General features: G+C 39.2%; 1 protein-coding gene across 2 annotated transcripts; it reads right to left on the bottom strand.

Moving 5' to 3' along the window:
- Positions 1 to 381: 381 nt before the first annotated feature.
- LOC100258222 (protein GET4) lies at positions 382 to 19,033 on the bottom strand. 2 transcript variants are annotated; one of them, XM_059741460.1, is made up of 13 exons: positions 18,880 to 19,031; positions 18,663 to 18,748; positions 17,255 to 17,334; positions 16,445 to 16,523; positions 15,403 to 15,484; positions 13,223 to 13,373; positions 11,881 to 11,971; positions 5,090 to 5,173; positions 4,495 to 4,541; positions 2,569 to 2,697; positions 1,255 to 1,339; positions 963 to 1,043; positions 382 to 698 (listed from the first exon to the last, which is right to left on the bottom strand). In XM_059741460.1, the coding sequence occupies exons 2-13, from the start codon at positions 18,708 to 18,710 to the stop codon at positions 687 to 689; spliced, it is 969 nt and encodes a 322-aa protein (XP_059597443.1). In that variant the 5' UTR covers positions 18,711 to 18,748; positions 18,880 to 19,031; the 3' UTR covers positions 382 to 686. The 2 variants fall into 2 exon arrangements, with proteins under 2 accessions (XP_059597443.1, XP_002278274.1); XM_002278238.5 differs by having other exon boundaries at positions 18,663 to 19,033.
- Between the last annotated feature and the right edge of the window lie 178 nt (positions 19,034 to 19,211).

Raw genomic sequence — 19,211 nt, 5'->3', positions numbered from 1 at the left:
CCCTTTTTTATCACTATGTCTACGTCTGTTAAAAATGGGTCCCCACGGGTTTTTTTGTCATCCCAAATAATCCCACCATGCTCAGCCTCTATGTGAGTCTAGATGGATGGAATCAGCCGAAATTATATTTTCCCATACTTGCTTAACCAGCAACGGCCAATCAATACAAAATGGTCAAAATGGATCAAGCAGGACACATAGAAAACACTCGGACGCTTCCTTTTCCCATTCCATAACATTTCATCTACAGCTTCGATTATCAAAATGACAATATCCCTTCATTGTTCAATATTTGATCACAACCACCTTCCCTACATAATATAAAGGTGTGTTAAGAAGCATGTTTGGGATACGAGCTGAAGGCTGTCCAAATCCAAAAGATAAAAGAACCCAAGTTTTAATTACCAGAAGATCAACCAGTAGTTTTTTTTCATAAGTACCAGAAGATCAATCAGTGGTACAACCCCATGTCAAAGAATGTGTATTGTAACTAGAGTTACAGTTTCATTCAAAGTGGAGGGAGAGCCTTGCCCCCTCCCTGTCACTTACAAAAAGTGATAATAGAATTGTCAGCACCGCCACCTTTGACAAAATTCTTCTACAATGTCAAAAATATAAAATTACACTCGAACAGTGTTGGTTCCATCAAGGTGGAAAGAGATCCAACTGAGACTCGCAACATGCTATTAAGCCATCAACTGCACAATAGAAAATGTTAATTCTAAGTAAGAATTTCACATGTAAGAGGCAATTCAATTCCCAATATTTAAAAAGGTGATCTTACTATTCCATGGGGGACTAGGGGTGGGGAACAAAATGAAACAATTGTTATCTGCACTAACTTTCCAAGAATCTTTAAAGAGATCTTATATTTCAGTCTTTTTGTTGGGACTTCTTAAAACTCTTTTAACTTTAAAAGAGGAAAGAAATAAAACATGACTGTCTGGTAAATAAATAATCACCTTAAAGAAATCCCCAAACATTCCTTGCATAGGATTTCTACGCCGAACTCCATAAAATTTTTCCGCAATTTCATCTAGTAACTAAACCACAACTTTTGGGTTAGTACCCACCCAAATATGACAGCAATAATAAAATGTAAGAGTGCAGGAAATTTATAATAGCCCAAGGGCAGTCAGATGCTCAACTTGGCTCATTCTGAAGACCTCAGGTTCATCCAACAAAAGAGAAATAGAAGAAAAACTCTGGTGCAAAATTAAACCAACCAAAAAAGAAAAAGAGAAAATGGCAAACCTCATTAAATGCAGGTTCTCTATCTATGCTTGACTTGTAAGACTGTCTTAGCATATTAAAAAGAGGCAATGCATCTCTCTGCAGCCTGCACCAAAAAGAAGATCAAAGCAATTAAAATAAATATTATATTTATAGCTGGTCTAGCTTTCTGAAAACATGCCTTAGCAGGATAAAAGAGTTAAGTGTACGGAACAAATTATTCAATGTAGAGATAACAAATTTTTGTCGCATTATTGGAAGATACCAGTTTAGCCAATTTGGGGGACTAAAGGTGGCATTAGGAGCAAGAAGACTTGGAGGCAGAAGCAACAATGAGATTCAAGCATTGAATAAAAGAAAACAGGTCAGAGTGCATGATGTTTCTTCATTTTTTTTTTCCTTTTAAGAGATTTAAAATGGTTAATCCTTGAGGATTCACCTTCAAAACTTTTGTCACATGATACAGGTATCAGAAAACTCCAGAATGGATGATGAAAACCCAGCACCCATGTCAATTCCCCCCCGCTTGTAGTTGTGGCATACATCTTATCTCCTCAGAAGAGATTCAACCTATTTCTCCTGTTCCCTTTAGGCGTCAATGTGGGCATCATCTGGGATCAACCCTTTGAGTAATATATTGCTAGGTTGGAACCTAGTATGCTAATCTACTAGATTGGCAGAGAAGACTCTCTCCAAATGCACTCCTCCTCTAGTGAGTTGCATCAAGTTGAATTTCGATAGATGTTCATTAGGAAATCCAGAACAGCTAGTAATTGAGTGACTGCTCATGGATCATCATGGTACACTAATATTAGCATTCTCTAAACATGTTGGAGTGGATCTAGCAATTGAGGCTGCCAAGATTCTAGCCTTGTTAGAAGGCCTGAAGTTGGCCAAACCTGAAGGTCTTTCCAACCTTCTAGTTGAGGGAGATTCAACAGTAGTCCTATTTTGGGTGAATAAGAAAGAACAATGCTCATGGAAATTTGATGGAGCCTTTGGCCTAAATTTCTATTTTGCTTCAGACATGGTGTGCTTCTTTTGTTGGATTCCTTGTTCAGCTCATCCCATGGCAGATATTTTAGCAAAGAGGAGAGCAAAAAATACGACGTCTTTTCTGGGTGAATTTCTACCTCCCTGAAATTAGATGTGCAAAGACCTGTAAGATGAGATGGTTTTTTTCTACTTTTGGTAAGAGTTTTGTAGTGGATGCTATTATGAAGGTAAAATTTCTCATCCTTTTTTCTACTTGTTTCATGGTAACAAAATGTTTATTTCTGAAAAAAAAAATGTTATTTAACAAGACTGATAGAAAGGAAATAAAACAAAACTCACGTTAACAAAAGATAATCAATGAACTCGGTCAGATCAGATTCCGGATAGTCAAGCTCTTTAGATTCCACTTGCTTCTTTACCTCATCCATGAGATAGTTGGCATCTCTCAGATTACCTAGAGATAAATACCTGTAAGGGAGGAAGATTGCATTGAACCTCATTTGCATGCGCAATTAAAAAGATACAAGCAGAAGGATTTAACTAACCAAAAGCTGAAGCCTGTAGAATGCAATTTTACTACTGTATTAAGTATACAAAGCATGCTCCAAGAGGTTTCCCAATTGCAAGTTTCCTCCTTTCTTCCTTCCTTTATTTATTCATTTATTTATTAATTGGGAAACTTAGTGCATTTGGCACCTCACCTTTACTCAGCAGTCCTGAACCTGGATAAAGGAGGGTTGTGGTAGGTAGAAAGCCAAAGTAAAACACTTCCCCCCTACTTAAGCTTCCATCATAGGGAGCTATCAAAGTAACATATTAACAAATCATACTGAGCAAAGCATTATGATAGAATGTTAAGGGAGAGGAATTTTTTAGGTTTTGATGGACATTTGAGGATTATTCAAATTATCTATGCTGAAGCACAAGGGTGTCTTGAGTAACTAAAACCCTTGTCTTGATACTTCTGACATGCTTGTGACAGAGCATCATGATAGGTTCTCCCGGCGGCAAGAAAATTACAAGCTCCCACATGACAGATTGCAATAAAATAAAGTATAAAAAATTTCAACTTGTCAATATAACTTTGAAGGCATTTTAATTCTATACTTAAAAATCACAATCAAGTTCTACATTCTTCGGTACACAGTTCCAGTAACTAAATAAAAATTTCTTCAGACAATAGGCATAGCGATCAGAATTAGATTCTTGACAGGACAGGAAAATTTTCAAGATCAAATAACAGGATCAAATTGACTTATTGAGAACAAAATTGCTAAAAGTCTACAACATGATTGATGAACAATGATCAGTGAAGCATTTTTTTGATAAGCATATCCATGAAATACTATAGACCTATAAAACAAGAACAACAATTTGGAAAAGTCTGAATATATAAATTAGAACACTTTGTAATAGAAATAAGAACACTTCTAATTGAAGTGAACAATCTACGAAAATAAGAAAGAACATTTGGAAACCAAACATTAAGTTAAAAAATAAGAACAAAGGAAATCCACATTAAGGAAAGAGTTAAAAACAACTACTGGCATAATCAAAAGCCTTTGAAAATGCTTTTCTGAATTAAATTCATTAGATTGTTTTTAAATAATTAGTACATATCTTTTCATCAGAAAAGAAAAGACAGTTGTACAACTTACATGACATTACTCTCCTTCGTTTGGCAAGTACTAATCAGCAACTTTTGTAGTCAAATGAATGATATCAAGGAACTTACATCTAAACCCTCCATATGTTTTAAAAACAATAATCCACATTTCTTTTTAGGGGTTAACATTATTGAGTAGTAAGGTGTATTAAGTTTAATAAGGAGCAAACCATGTTTGTAGATGGTATGGGGCTATTTTTATTAAGCCTAGGATCAAAGAAAAAGACAAACAGGAACAAAAATATATGGCTCAATAGAATCACAAGAGTTAGCTCACATTCAAAATTTTAACATCTTTTACCAATATTTAGCAGAAATCCTCCAAGAAGGTTAATTGAAGAATGAGCGGAAACAAGGGAAAAACAAAACATCCATTCTCCTCATCTTCCTGTTTTTCTATACAGTCAACTGTATCAAGCAGCAAATAATAACCCCAAAAAGCACATTTTATCATATTGGAGTGTTAGGACACTTGCAACATATTGATAATGGGGGTTCCCAGCAAAACAGAATGTTAACAACCAAAATGAAGGGGAAAAAAATGAGCATCTTATCTAAAAAATAAAATAGGGAGGCATCCAGTTTTGAAGTGTACTTACATTAAGACAGCTCGTGCAATGGCCAAATCATCTTCACCTGGATAGCACTGTTTCATCGAAAAGCATATTAGCCAAGACATTTTATAAGTAACCAAGAAAAATGAAATTACTATATTTAAAGCAGTGCAGATGGACCTTGGCCAAAAACCTAATTAATTAATTAAAATAATTCTTGCTGCATTATGCATGTTCTTAGGATTTGATGATTGATGACATAATGCAAAACAATTTAACAATCTAAAGTTTCTTAGTAAAAAGAAAGCGAAAAGAATCCAAAAACTATCATGTAATGTGAACAGTAAAATGATGATGTTAACTTTAATGATAAGAATTTTTTCACCAACATAATTCTAGTGAAATATATCTTAAGATACAAAGAACATCATATAATATTTTATAAAATGCTCTTCCACAAATGTACAACATGAAACACGTTCAATAACATAGAATCTTATTTTAATTAAAATAAATAGTTTCACAGTGATATTGCACAATGCTCTGAAGGGAAAAGATTGGATTATTAAACTTTATGCACCTAATTCCATGCTCTTGGCTGAATTCAGAAAAAAGAAAGACTTGTATGAGGGAGGCTAACCTTGCCCATAAAATTTACTAGAGTAGAAGCAAACTTCTCTGGGTTGTTTCCTCGAACAAAATGTAACGATATCCTACTCATATCCTGCAAAGCAGCATTATATCAATATTGATTGTGCCAATGAATGATGAGATCCCACAAAAACAGGACATTAAACTACATCCCCCCTACCAACTATGTATATTATAATGGACTAAAAATAAAATTGTTTTCAAGGGAACAAGTTAATCATCTCCAGTGGGGATACAGAAAAATGTGGAGTTGTAAAAAGTATTTACAAACAAAATATCAGGACACACATTTTTTTTTTTTTGATAAGCAAACACATATATTAGTAAAAGGCAAAACGCCGCAAAGCATACAGGAAGTATACGAGGCGACGGGGGCCTCACAAGCTTACCAAAGAAACAACAAAAAACCAACCAACCCTTAACTGGAGGCTATCCACTCCAGGAAACCTATAAGGGAGCGAGACTCCGCACCACTATACAATTTTGCCCACCCCCACAGATTACAAACAAAAGAATTCTTAACTTTCTGTATAGCTAACTCCCCCCCCCCCCTGAATGCTAATCTATTCCTCTCCTTCCAAACCGTCCAAAAAATAAATAACGGTATGGATCTCCAAATTTTCTCCCTCTTTTTTCCCACAAAAGAACCCTTCCAACTGACAATCACCTCCTTTATAGTTTCTGGGAAGACCCATTGGGCTCCAACTAAGCCAAGAACTATCCCCCATAACACTCTAGCCACTGTACAATGTATAAGAAGATGGTTGACGTTTTCCTCATCCATACCACATAAATAGCAGCGATTAGGAAGCTGCCACCCTCTCTTTTGTAGCCTATCAAGCGTGAGAACCCTCCCCCAAGTAGCTTCCCACGCAAAAAACACTAGCTTGGAAGGAACATTCTCCACCCAAATGCCCTTTTTGGGAAAGAGCAGGGTACTATGGCTGATCAGCAGCTCATACGCTTCCTTCACTTCAAACTTCCCATTTTTCCCCCCCTTCCAAAGTGCCAAGTCCTCCTCCAAGGTGATTCTTTGACTCCTTATGATTTGTAACAATTCATCAACCATGTTCAGCTCCCAATCATTGAAGCCCCTACAAAACCTTAAGTTCCAACTTCCTAGGTCAGAATTGTAGTCCCATAACTCCCCCACAGTGGCACTCCTTTGGGCAGCCACATTGAAGAGTTGAGGGAACCTATGAGCCAACTCCACCTCCCCACACCAAGGGTCCTTCCAAAACCTGATTTTGGTGCCTTTTCCGACCTTAAAATTCATTTTGTCCCAACACCAATCGGCTTCTTTCATGATCTCCTTCCAAACTCCAACCCCAAAAGCTCCATTTACCTTCTTAGTCCTCCACCCAAGTTCCTCTTGCCCATATTTTGCCACAAGGACACGTTTCCACATCTCCTCCTTAGCATTAGCAAATCTCCACACCCATTTTCCAAGAAGGGCTTTGTTCAAAGGGACTAACTTCCTCAACCCCAGTCCCCCCTTCTCCTTACCCACGCACACCTTCTCCCAATTGACAAGGTGGGCTTTTCTTTCCGTGCTTCCCCCTCCCCACAAAAAGTCTCTTTGCAACTTTTCTAGTCTTCTTGCCACTACCCTAGGCATACGGAAGAGAGACATCTGATATAGCGGCATGCTAACCAGAGTACTTTTTATGAGTGCAATTCTTCCGCCCTTTGATATGTATTGCCGCTTCCAGAGGGCCAGCTTCCACCTCATCCTTTCCTCCACCCCATCCCACACGCTCACAGCCTTATTGGGCGCACCTAGGGGCAGTCCCAGATAAGTTGAAGGCAACTGACCTACCTTGCAACCCAACTCCACAGCCATCTCAAGGATCTCCTCCACCTCCCTTACCGGAATGATCTCACTTTTAGCCAAATTTATCCTCAGCCCTGAAGCGGCTTCGAACCAACATAAAATCCAGCTCAAAAATGTCATATCATCTTTCCTAGCCTCACAGAAGACTATGGCATCGTCGGCAAAAAGAAGGTGGGAGATATTCACAGCCTGCCCCCTGCCCCTTTGGATCCTGCACCCGGAAATGCAGCCCCCTTCCACAGCCCTCCGAATAAAGGCGCTCAACACCTCCATTCCCATAATGAACAAGTATGGGGATATGGGATCGCCTTGCCGCAGCCCTTTAGAGCTGGAGAAAAAGCCAGCTGGTTCCCCATTAATTAATACTGAGAACTTAACAGTGGAAATGCAGCTCCATATCCACTCTCTCCACTTAACCCCAAAACCCATTTTTTGCATAACCCTCATAAAAAACTGCCAATTCACACTATCATACGCCTTTTCAATATCTAACTTGCAGATCAGGCCTTTTTCACCTCTTTTCTTCCATGAGTCAATCACCTCGTTCGCTATTAGAGACGCGTCCAAAATCTACCTATCCATGACAAAAGCGTTCTGGTCTGAAGAGACCACTTTACTAACCACGTTTTTAATCCTATTGGCCAGCACCTTAGTCAAGAGTTTATACAGCCCGCCCACTAAGCTGATCGGCCTGAAATCCCCCAGCTCCTCCGCTCCTCCTTTTTTTGGGATAAGGACTAGAAACGTGGTATTAAGGCTCTTGAGAAAAGCCTTTTGCTCATGGAAATCCTTGAGCATCTCGAAAACCTCCTCCTTTACAAACTCCCAGCAGAATTGCCAAAAGGCCCCCGTGAAACCATCCGGCCCAGGAGCCTTATCCCCATTCATGCCCATAAGGGCCGAATGGACCTCCTCTTCCGTGAAGGGAAGCTCCAAGGTGTCCGCCTCTTGTTGGCTAATCTGATTCAAGTCCAACCCCCCTATATCTGCCTTCCACTCCGAGTCTTCCGTTAACAACCGTTGAAAAGCATCTACTATTCCATTCCTCACATCTTGCTCCCCTGAGAGCCATACCCCATTTATTTTTATTTTTTCCATGGTCTGCCTTCTTCGGTGTGCGTTTGCCATTCGATGAAAGTACCCCGTATTTCTATCCCCTTCTCTTAGCCACAGCTCCCTTGAGAGCTGTCTCCAGTGTATCTCCTCCAACTTAACCCATTTCGCGTAAACGTCTTTTACTTCTTTTTTCCTTGACAGCTCCTCCTCTGTCAGGCCCCTTTCACCTTCCACTTGGTCCCAATAGTCCACTTGCTGTAGCGCAGCCATCTTATTACTCTCCAGATTCCCAAACACCTCTCTGTTCCAGACCTTTAGTTTCTGCTTAATCACCTTTAGTTTTGTAGCCAGCCTATAGCTGGCCCTTCCACTCACTGACATCCCCTGCCACCAACTCCGCAACAGGTCTTTGAACCCTTCCACTTTCAGCCACATATTCTCGAACCTGAATGGTGATGGACCTCTTTTTATACCACCCCCCTCAATTATGATTGGAAAGTGATCCGATATAGGCCGAGATAGTCTCTTCTGGGTCACATTCCTACACTGATCAAGCCAGCTGGGTGAAACCATAAACCTGTCCAGCTTGGCCCAGGCTTGATTTTGAAACCCCCCACTCCACGTAAAAGATCCACCTTGAAGAGGAAGATCAACAAGCTCAAGGTCATCCATAACCTGAGCAAATCTCCTCATAGCTGGTGTAATCCTCCCCTGCCTGCTTCTTTCCCCTTGAGAGAGAATCACATTAAAATCTCCCCCTACACACCAGGGTTCCCCCCAAAGCCCTCTTATCGCTCCAAATTCCTCCCAAAGGCACTCCCTATCCTCTTTGGTAAAGGGGCCATAGACACCCGTGAACACCCATATTGCCCCATTTTCCACAGTTCTGAATTTACAGGACATTGAGAATTGGCCCTCCTCCCACTCCAACAATTCCACAGACCTCTTGTCCCAGCAAATTAGCACACCTCCTGCTGCCCCAGCTGCTTCAATAGTTCTCCAGTCTAAAAATCTCCCCACCCCTAAGCTTTTCACCATCCCATCCGTCATTAACTGTATTTTTGTCTCTTGGATACAGAATAAATCCACCTTCTGTTTTCTAACCACAGACTTAATAATTCTTCTTTTATTAACATCATTTGCCCCCCTCACATTCCAGCTCAACATTTTAAGATTCATTAAACAAACAGAGTTGTCCCCCTTTACTTTTCAGATGACTATTTTTCTTGTCATTCCCCTTGTATTTGACTGAGCATTCCAACCTTTTGAGCTCCCTCTCAAATTTTGATTTTTCCAGTAATCCTTTGCTATGGATCCTTTCCCGTCTTTTTCTGATTTTGGACAAGAAGTCCAATATTTCTCTCTCCAGGCCTTCTACTGAGAATCCCAGAAGCTTGCTAAATTTAGCCAAGCTGCTATCCTCCCATTTAGTCTCCTTCTCGCTCCTTTGAGCCTGGGACTCCATCATAACTGGAGTGCCTTCTGGGTTTTGGACTTCTAGAGCATCACAGTTGATCTCAATCAGGTCCCAGCAGCCCTCTCTACTCGCTGAAGGTCCCCCTGAGGATGCGGGCTCCATCTTGCTTTCCTTCTGGAGGCCCGCCCTTGTTTCCCCAGAGTGGTCGCAAGACTCCCTCTCCGGAGTTCGACCAAAAAAATTAGAAGAAGGAGAAGAGGAAACCACAGCCCTTAGGTTAGAGACAGACCCATACCTTAAGGCTTCATCCATGATCGCCCTCTCAGCCACTGACCACTGGAGAGCCTGCTGCTGCATCCCATTTGCCTCCTTCTCTCGGCACTTAATGAATTCCTCTTCCAGCTTTAGGCCCAAGCCATCTTCATAGTCCATGCCAGTCTTTTGGACCTGCGTTTGGCCCAGACCACCCCCAACCTTTATAGCATGCCCATGGGACAAGAACTCCAACCCTTCAGAGGCCCTTCCCTCAGCCGGCCCACATTCTTTCCCAATTGCAGCCCATTCATCCTTCTTATTAAAAGGCCTACCTTGCATAGTTGGGCCATAGTCCCACTTTTGGCCCACGGGGTCAGCCCATTCCAGATGAGCTTAACCCATCGCCTGCGAATCCGGATCTTTGCCAGGTCGCCCGCCCAACTAGAGCCCAATTTTCAAACTGTCTCACCTGCTCTCCCGTCCCATCTTCTGACCGGCGCTGTTCCTTGGGGGCAGCGCCCAGATTTTCCCCCACACGCCATCCCGCGCGTGGTTCTTCCTCACCCCTGACCTCCCCTCTCTGTCTCCCACAGCCATCTCGGCCATCCCCCTTTTTCTTCCTTATCTCCGGCGAAATCTTCCACCACAGCGTCACAACGAACACCTCCCCCTCCACCCCTATCTCCATCGAACTCGGCAAAACCCCTTCAGGCAGCTTTACTTTGATCCTTGCCCATTCCAGGTCCTCCTTCCTCTCCGTCAGAGGATCGACGTCCAAAAAACCGCCGCACGCGTCCCCCATTCTCTTCAGAATCGCCGACACCCACAATGAGATTGGTAGACCCAACATTCTAACCCAAGCTTCCTTCCTGTTTTCCCCCTCTGGAGCGCATACAAACTTCGGACTCCACACCTCCAGTCCCATTTGGATCCCTCCCACTAGTCTCTCCCCCGAGGCTAACACCCTCTTGGCTTCTTCCACTTTTTCAAACTCCAAAAGGGCACAACCCTTCCCCAATCTAGCCAAACCCATCTTACCTTTCAAACCCCACGCTCTTGCCGCTACCCACCCCAAACTCGCAAGGTCTTCTTCTCGCGCTGAACTAGGGCTCCATTTGCTTATCAAGCACTGCCTCAATCTATTCATATTATTCTTTGTTTCCTCCTCCTTTGTCTCCACTCTGAATCTTGTTGTATCCCTGAGCTCTGAGCCCTTTACCACTTCCGCATACAGCTTGCACGACTCCCTTACTCCTTGGTCACTTTCCTTTTCATCAAGCCAATATCCTTCCCTCCGTAGAGCCTCTATCACAGCAACCCATCCTCCCTTTTCCTTTCCCCCTCTTGGTATACAAATTCCAAACCTCCTCTTCTCCATGTCCGTCACCCCCAGGCGGATAAAGCACCCGACCCTATTCGCCTCTCTCACCATGCAGTAAAATCTCCCTTTTTCCTTCCAGCCCTTCTCCCATCTTCCCCATTCCTCAGACACTGAGACAACCCTTCTAAGAACAATCCCACACTCGCCGGCCCCAGTCGGACCCAAGACACTAACTCACCCTTACTTTCCGATATCACAACATGACGCTTTCCATTTCTATCCTCAGTTTCTACTTGTTTCTACTTCGAACATCTTCGATTCCACCACAAATCTATTTCCTTTCCTCCTCCCACGATTCTCCGCCCGAGACTCCCCTTCCTTGCTTTCGGCCTCACGAAACCCCTCACTCTCTCTCATCTTTTTGTTTTCTTCAGGTCTTACATTAGATAGGCTGCAAAGGAATGAATGGTCTCTAGTGAATTGTTGTTTCCTTTGTAAGGAAGATGAAGAGTCAATGTTTCAAACATTTTTTCAAATGCTAAAAAGTTTGACATAGACCAACTTCAAATGTAATGTTATACACAACCGAATCATCCTATTTCCATGAGAACCCTTTGCACTATTTTGGTGGATAACTTATTTTAGATAGCTCCACATTTATCACTCTTTCTTCTAAATAATATTTCTCAGTTTTGCATATAACACACACACTCACACAATCTATATACCTATATATATTAGGAATTCTTGTTTTCCTTCATTGTATAAATTGGGATCAAGGAAACATTCCATGAACATAAATCAGAAAAACAAGGGAAATAAAATGTAGAGCTTATAAATCAAAAACATGTGGCAGCAATCAGGTGCTCAAGTCTAAATTTTTGCTCACAAACCTACCAACTCAGGGGATTCAGAATATAAATATTCTGCTAGCATATCATGAATTTCAGGAGAGCCCTGCCTATGAAATCCAAATTCTGCAGACCACCTAAAAGACAAAAGAATTAAAAGCAGTTAGGGTGCATTTGCAGAGGCAAAGGGCAGTAGAATATCAACTCAGCTAGCATATCATTAAGTTTCAGAGATTGATTTTACGAGGTCCAAATCTTAAATAAGGAACATAAAATGCACATAGTTCTGTGCATGCATGTTCAAACATATATGAATATTGTGATAGCAGAGTTTAATTATGACATGTAGGCTGCCCACCGTTTGGTGGTTGAGGAGTATCTAACCCAACCCACCCCTACTCCCCACAGAACCCTGAAGATACACAAGGCACCATATACTCAATGCTTTAACACCTGCCAAACTGAAAGGGATTCAGGGGGTTTGTTATGAAACCAGCATGCTCTGATGATGAGCCTAGCCTCCTGTCACCAAGCTATTTGGATGGTTCTTGGCTCAGTGGCTAGTTTTGGAGGGCTTCAATCAGATTGAGAGGAAAGGAGAAGCAATTTTTGTCCCTTGCACAAGTGTCAATCCTGGCATCGTACAGGTTGTATGGGCCTGACTTGTCAACTCTGCTACCGAACATGCATGTAGCCATGGGCCTGGTGCTTAGAACCTGCACATTGCAACTGACTACTGATGGTCACCTAGTTTGCTAGCATTCTCCCAACCACTATATAAGGCCTAAATGGCTGCAACTCACTACAAAATTTTAATCCCACCATAAGTAATCTCTTAGACTCGCCAGTATCCCTCAAGATTCCAAGCCCTATGGATCCACTACCAACAACTCCAAGCACAGTTTTCCTCTAAACCCACTTCACTCACCTCTTGGTAACTCCCCATCAATGCAAGTAACCTTCTAAGTATAAGCACCCACTATAAACAAATATAGACACATGTGCATGCACATGTATTAAAAAAATGAACAAATAAAAAAGATGCAGTATTACTTGCCATAAAAGCATTATGCCCCTTCTACATCATGATCACATTCCATAAAAGTAATATGCAACCACCATAATCTTCCACATTTATATTAGAACAAATGCAATTTGACTTTAGACCAGACAAGAAGTTGCCTCATTTTGATATTACAAACCTACAGCAGAAAACCCACCAAATAAATTTCTATTGTTAAATTTTACAGGAGACGGACAGCAATATAACTTGGACAAAGCTAACAAAATATAAGGAATGATAATATAATATAATATGCGTTTTCCTCTCTGTGTGTAACACCGTGAAGAACTTATTCAACAATGAAAATAAGGAGAGAACCGCTCACTTCATAGCAGCTTTCAAGAATGATGAACAGACTTCTACACGTGTTTTTGCAGCTCCAAGGGCTTCAGAAAGTTTTTGCATGTCATCATCATCCTCCAATTGTTGCGGCACAGAAATTTGAGGAAAATTTTTGTAGATTTTCCTGACACGATCTAACATAAATATTTTGTCATAATCTCAATAACAAAGAGAGAAAATTTGGATACAACAAACAACTAAAAATGGTTATGGAGAACATATGAGGGCAATTAACAAACAACAGTCAGCAAACTGCAAAGTTCCCAAGTTTTTACTTGTATAGATGGTGCATCACTCTAAAGGATAAGGAAACAAATAAAAGACCAAAGGGAAAAACAAGGATAAGTCAGCCTCCATCTCCTTACTTATATTTAGAGAACAAACACCACTCAACAATTTGTATTTTTTTGGAAGGAAGCAAACTATGATACCTAGCACAAAACTATGAATGCCAATTCAATAACCAATTGGATCCTCACTATTGGATAGCCTTCCCAGGAAATAACAAAAGTGAGACAATATGATGAACCAGGCAAAAGCTTATCTTGAGAAAGCTTCCAAAAAAAAAGAAGAAACAGGCACAATCCACATAGATATCATTGCAAAATACCAATGAAAAATACTACTTGTAAAGATGCTTTCTGATCATTCCGCTTTTTGAAGACAAAACACCGAGAAAGATAGTGACATATGAAGGTTCAATCGCAGAGATGGAAAGACAAGTTGCAATATTTGGTTCCCTCATTTTCAATATATCATGCTCTGTGTGTTCCTATCAATTATTTTACCTGTTTGGCAGTGGGTGCATGCATTCCCTTCTAAGATAGGCATTTTCTCTATTGCCCACACACCTTGGTGCAAGCAAGTGCAACACTAGCAAGCTTTCTCTCAAAAACAAAAACACTTCATTTCATTCAATGAAACAAAAAGTACAGAGGATGAGATTTCTTTCAAGAAGATACAAAATCTGATTAAAAGAGAAAAGAGGTCCCAACAAGAACCAAGAAAACCAAGCATAGAAGTAGCTTCTTTAAGAAAGAAAAACACTCCACTTCTTCTCATTGAATGAGACAAGTACAGAAAGGATGAGATATCCTTCAAGAAGATAAAAAAATTGATAGAAACAAAAAGGAGGTCCCGACAAGCACCAAGAAAATCAAATGTAGAAGTAGCAAAAGGATAATTCAAAAGAGAAGGAGCTCCCACACGAGGCCTAAAAACCAGTACAAAGATCAGGGTGGCAAAAACTAAGAGGGTACAGAGTGAACTACAAAATCCTATAAACTAGAAGCACTGCATAGTGAACTTGCTTGACGACATCACACAAATGGAACTCAGACCAAACTTTTATCAAAGGTTCTTCTATGCTCAATTTTTAAAGTCATGTTTAATCATTCTTTTTTTAACTAGGAAACATAATTGCATTGATAATAGAGAAAAAGGATACATGAAGGATGAGAACGAACTGGTTCTCAATCATTAACACACTCCTAGTAAGTCTTTCTTGAAGTTGTGTTAGTTGCTTTACCACTGTCTTTTAGGCTTTGCCCAGTGTTTTTATTTTTATCTAGTGAAATTGACAGGACCATGCAATATTTTTCTTGAAAGTTATCTATACTGTCATTGACTGAATATAAAACTCCAATGTTTAGTTCCTGGAAAAAGGAAGAAAAAAAAAAGTGAAAATTTGAGAAAGCCATTCTAGTGAAATTGACAGGACCATGCAATATTTTTCTTGAAAGTTATCTATACTGTCATTGACTGAATATAAAACTCCAATGTTTAGTTCCTGGAAAAAGGAAGAAAAAAAAAAGTGAAAATTTGAGAAAGCCATTCTAGTTCCAGAAAAAAAAAATGATAATGATAATAAATAAATAAACAAATAATTCAAGAAAGAAAGCAATATAATTTGAAATCATAAGCATAGGACTCCAAAATATGAAAAAATGACATCCTTATGAGAACTAACAAAACAAAGTTGAAAAATGGAAGAGAGCTGAGTTCTCAAAAATCCTTGTTTTTTTTCCTTTCAAGATCAATCATACAAACAAAAAAATATAATGCAGAGTTAGAAGTCAGGTTAAATGTTATTTCAAAGAAAGATATTGAACAAACATTTAAATAAACACACACACACAAACTACATCAGAAGAGAAGACTGACCAAGAGTGTTGTCATCATATGGAAATTTCCCTTTAACTAGTGTCTCTACAAATAATATAGCAAGCTCTGCCCCACAAGTGACCTGAAAATATTGTAAATGCAGTATATCAAGAGAGAGCATTTCAGAAGGAAATAAGGAGATCTAGAACAATTTCATGAAATATTTCTTTGGAGACAACTCAGTAATCAAAACTCACTTGAAAAAGATAAATCAATTTATTAGTACCAAAGAAAAGTAATACAAAAGAATTGAAGCAAGGTCTAAAGCCAGTCATGCACAGGTCTATCTTTCAATATAAAAGATTGAGCTTTCGGCCAGAGCTACTCGAAATTTCACATATACCAAGCCTGACGTAGCTCATTTGAGGTCTACATCTAGCTGGTATAAAAATTGTATCTCAACTGACAGCAAGATATAATTAAACTTGGCAACAAGCTAGTAATTACCATGTAGATTTATAGTGGAATCCATAATATTTTTTTCCTCCACAAATTAACATTAAAAAGATTTCAACTTTAAAAGCAGCCAGGATCCTTATAGCCTGTGAATCTGGGACCCCAATCGACGATCCATTTTGATGAGACAAAACTTTGTGCCTTATATTGTTGTTGGTAATTATTTGAATTCAATATTAATAATTTAACATCCAATCTGCAGCTAGTCAAACCAGGGTAACAAAATCAGGGGTACCCACATGTAGTCATCCAATTCCTTAATAGTCCGTATTGTAAATCAAACTTTCAAGTTCACATAATCCTTTTTTTTTTTTTTTTTGATAGGTATAATCCAACTGCTTTTCTTTTTGCGAAGAAAGGAAAAATATATGAAGAAAAAGATAAAAATAACTTGGCATACTATAACAAGCATGCTATCTAGCAAGTAACATCATCTATTTTAACACATGTAAGCTTAGAGAGAAATTGCAAAAGGACCCAGGAACATTCCAAGAAAAAGTAAAAAATAGGTATAGCATGGTTATTAGCAACTTCAACACAACCTCATTCTATAACATGGGAAATTTTTAACTACAAATAGTATAACCTGTCCTTTTTCCAACTGGATGCAAGCACCTGACTCAAGGATATCCAAGGCCTCATAGCACCTTTCAGCAGATGCATATCTGTGGTTATTCATATTTCATCAGCATGCACAAATTCAAAAACAATAGAGTCAGTTCAAATGATTGTGACAAATAAAGACCTCTCAAGAAAACAAATGTATAAAATTCTTTGAGCTCACATTATTTATCTGGCAATTTGCACTGGCTTTTTTTCATAAGCAAGAATATATTTTAAAATTCTAAAAGGAGTTATGCACTAAGGTACACAGGACATATACAATGCAATTCAAAAGGATTTGCCAAATAGCGAGGCAAACACACAAAACTAATCCCTCCCCTTAATTGTTGGCGATTAGCATTATTGCTACATTGACAACAGTATGTACAGGCATACCACATCTACTACGACTGTACATGGGCCGCAGCCCTACACATGCATTATCTTACTTAAGTGATAGAGAATTGTGATCCATTTTTTGATAGACAAATAAGCATTATATATATATATTAAAAATGTCAATCAACAAGAGGTGATCATAATACACAAGAAGTAAACATGTGAGGAAACAAAAAGAAACAACCCTCAATTACAGCCCCAATCTAGAAATTAGAGTACAACCCCTCAATTAAATCTATTGAGGATCATCAACTAAAAAAGGAAATACCATATTTACCAACTACCAAGACTTCAGAATAATTCCATACCCCCAATAAAAAATTATTAAACAGAAAATGAAATATAAGTAGAAATAAAAAGGAAATAGATAGTTAAGAAATATCACAACCAATACCTTGCACTAATTGACTTGTACATCTGTTGAGCTCCATAGTAATCACCATCATTCACAGTTTTCTCTAATTTATCAATATGCTGCATTTAACAGACAAAAAAATTGTAAGGCGGCCAGAGATCTTCTTCCTAATCAAATAAAAACCTCTATGACCAGAAACAAAACCTCAAAAAAAGGGAGTAACAAGAAAGTTCAGATAGTTTCATTACTTATAATATGTCTAAGGACAGCTTTGCTATCCACACTTCTTTCCTTATTTTAACCCACACTTCTTTCCTTATTTTAGCCTACAATTGTTTCCTTATTTCTCCATTTATTATTCTGTACAGTTAGCATATATTATTTGACAGATTATAGTTTACATGTATAGGACTAGAATCATGAGGGAATTTATTTGCTTTTATTTGCTTTCCATGTATAGCATCCTTGTAAAGTCTATATATAATATACAAAACTCAAGGCCAAGGAATTCGGCCATTCACACAATATTTTGACATAATAAACCCAAGACTTGCCTATGAAAAAAAAAAAAAGACCCCTAAGTTCAAACTAGATTGTTTTAAATTGACAAGGTCTCCAAAACAATTGATATTAACTTTCAGCTTCAACATCCCCACATTTGATCTAAGCTCTGTTTCGTTTCTGGAAATCATAGGAAAATAAGAGGAAAAAAAAAACTAAAATTTATATCGAGTTTAGCTTCATTTTCAGACAAGAATTTCCAAATTTATTTAAAAAAATTAAATGAACAGAAAACAAAAGCCTTTTTTCAGCATCCCCAAGTAATATGCCACGCAATGAAGAAAACAGTTTGCAAAGATGATGAACAAACTTCCAATCCATGATCATTTACTTCGCATTTTGGATGACAACAAATACTTAAAAACAGAACAAAACTGACCCTTTATTTTTCTTTATTTGTTTCCAATAAAAGTAACACTAAAAAAGGATGTAATAAGCCAAATTAGTCCTTTCCTCCTCCTTTTCATTTTCCCTTTTTCATACTCAGAAGACTCTGGGGGAAGCAGACTAATCTCTGATTCCTGCCAATCACATCAATGCCCACAAACCTCGTGATCGAGTAAGCCCGAAAGAACTCAAATAAACCAAAGTTAAAAAGTAAACAAGCTGACTCGCTTTATTCTCTTATGAAAGAAAGAGCAGAAAGTGTACCCCAACAAAAAAAAAACAAAAAAAATATCATTTCGTGTTCTTCGCTTCCTTAATTTTCTGGGCAACCATACAGACGACTCCACGTTACTCGTTTACAAAAATGCATAACAAAAGTAACGAGAAGCCGACGAATTAACCAAATAGATAATGCAACCCAACAGTTTCAAATCTAAAAATCGCGATCAACAAATTGGGGAGAAAAAAGAAACCCATTTATACAAACAGCGACAAATACCTCCTGAGCCGGAGGCAACGGGCCTTTTCTGGATCTCTGGCGCAACATGGCCTCGAATCGATATCGTCCTCGCCGATTCCAATTGTCTGTATTGCGAATTGAATTTCGTGAAACAGAAAAACGGATGAAGACCAAAAAAACAAGTGGAAAATTCAGTGAATGGAGAAATTAGGGGTTTTGGTGACAGAAAAAATGGAGGAAAGCCGAGAATCTTAACTTGAAGGATGTAGTGGAAGTTGAAGTCACGTGTTTTGACAGGAAAGGAGGAGGTTCGAGAGCAGAGCTCGTGTGAGAGACGCCAGGGCTTTGAATATTAACAACCCCCACCACAAGCGTTACTCTACGGTTCACCCTCTACAATATGTTCGGTTCCCCACGTGTTCATGGAGTGATTCATTATTATAATTTATGTATTTAGGTGGGCCGTGGGCGTGACTCACAAGGGTGGCAATTCTCATCCAAAGTCTGCTTAGTAAGATTTTTTCAGTTTTAATTTGGACTTCAAAGTTGCTGGATCAGCCCAACAGCCCAAGCCCAACACGACATTTT

The sequence above is a fragment of the Vitis vinifera genome, chromosome 13, assembly GCF_030704535.1.
Source record: "Vitis vinifera cultivar Pinot Noir 40024 chromosome 13, ASM3070453v1".
Classification (NCBI taxonomy): domain Eukaryota; kingdom Viridiplantae; phylum Streptophyta; class Magnoliopsida; order Vitales; family Vitaceae; genus Vitis; species Vitis vinifera.
Note: the sequence above shows the minus strand (reverse complement) of the source record. Positions and strands in the feature narration are given on the sequence as shown.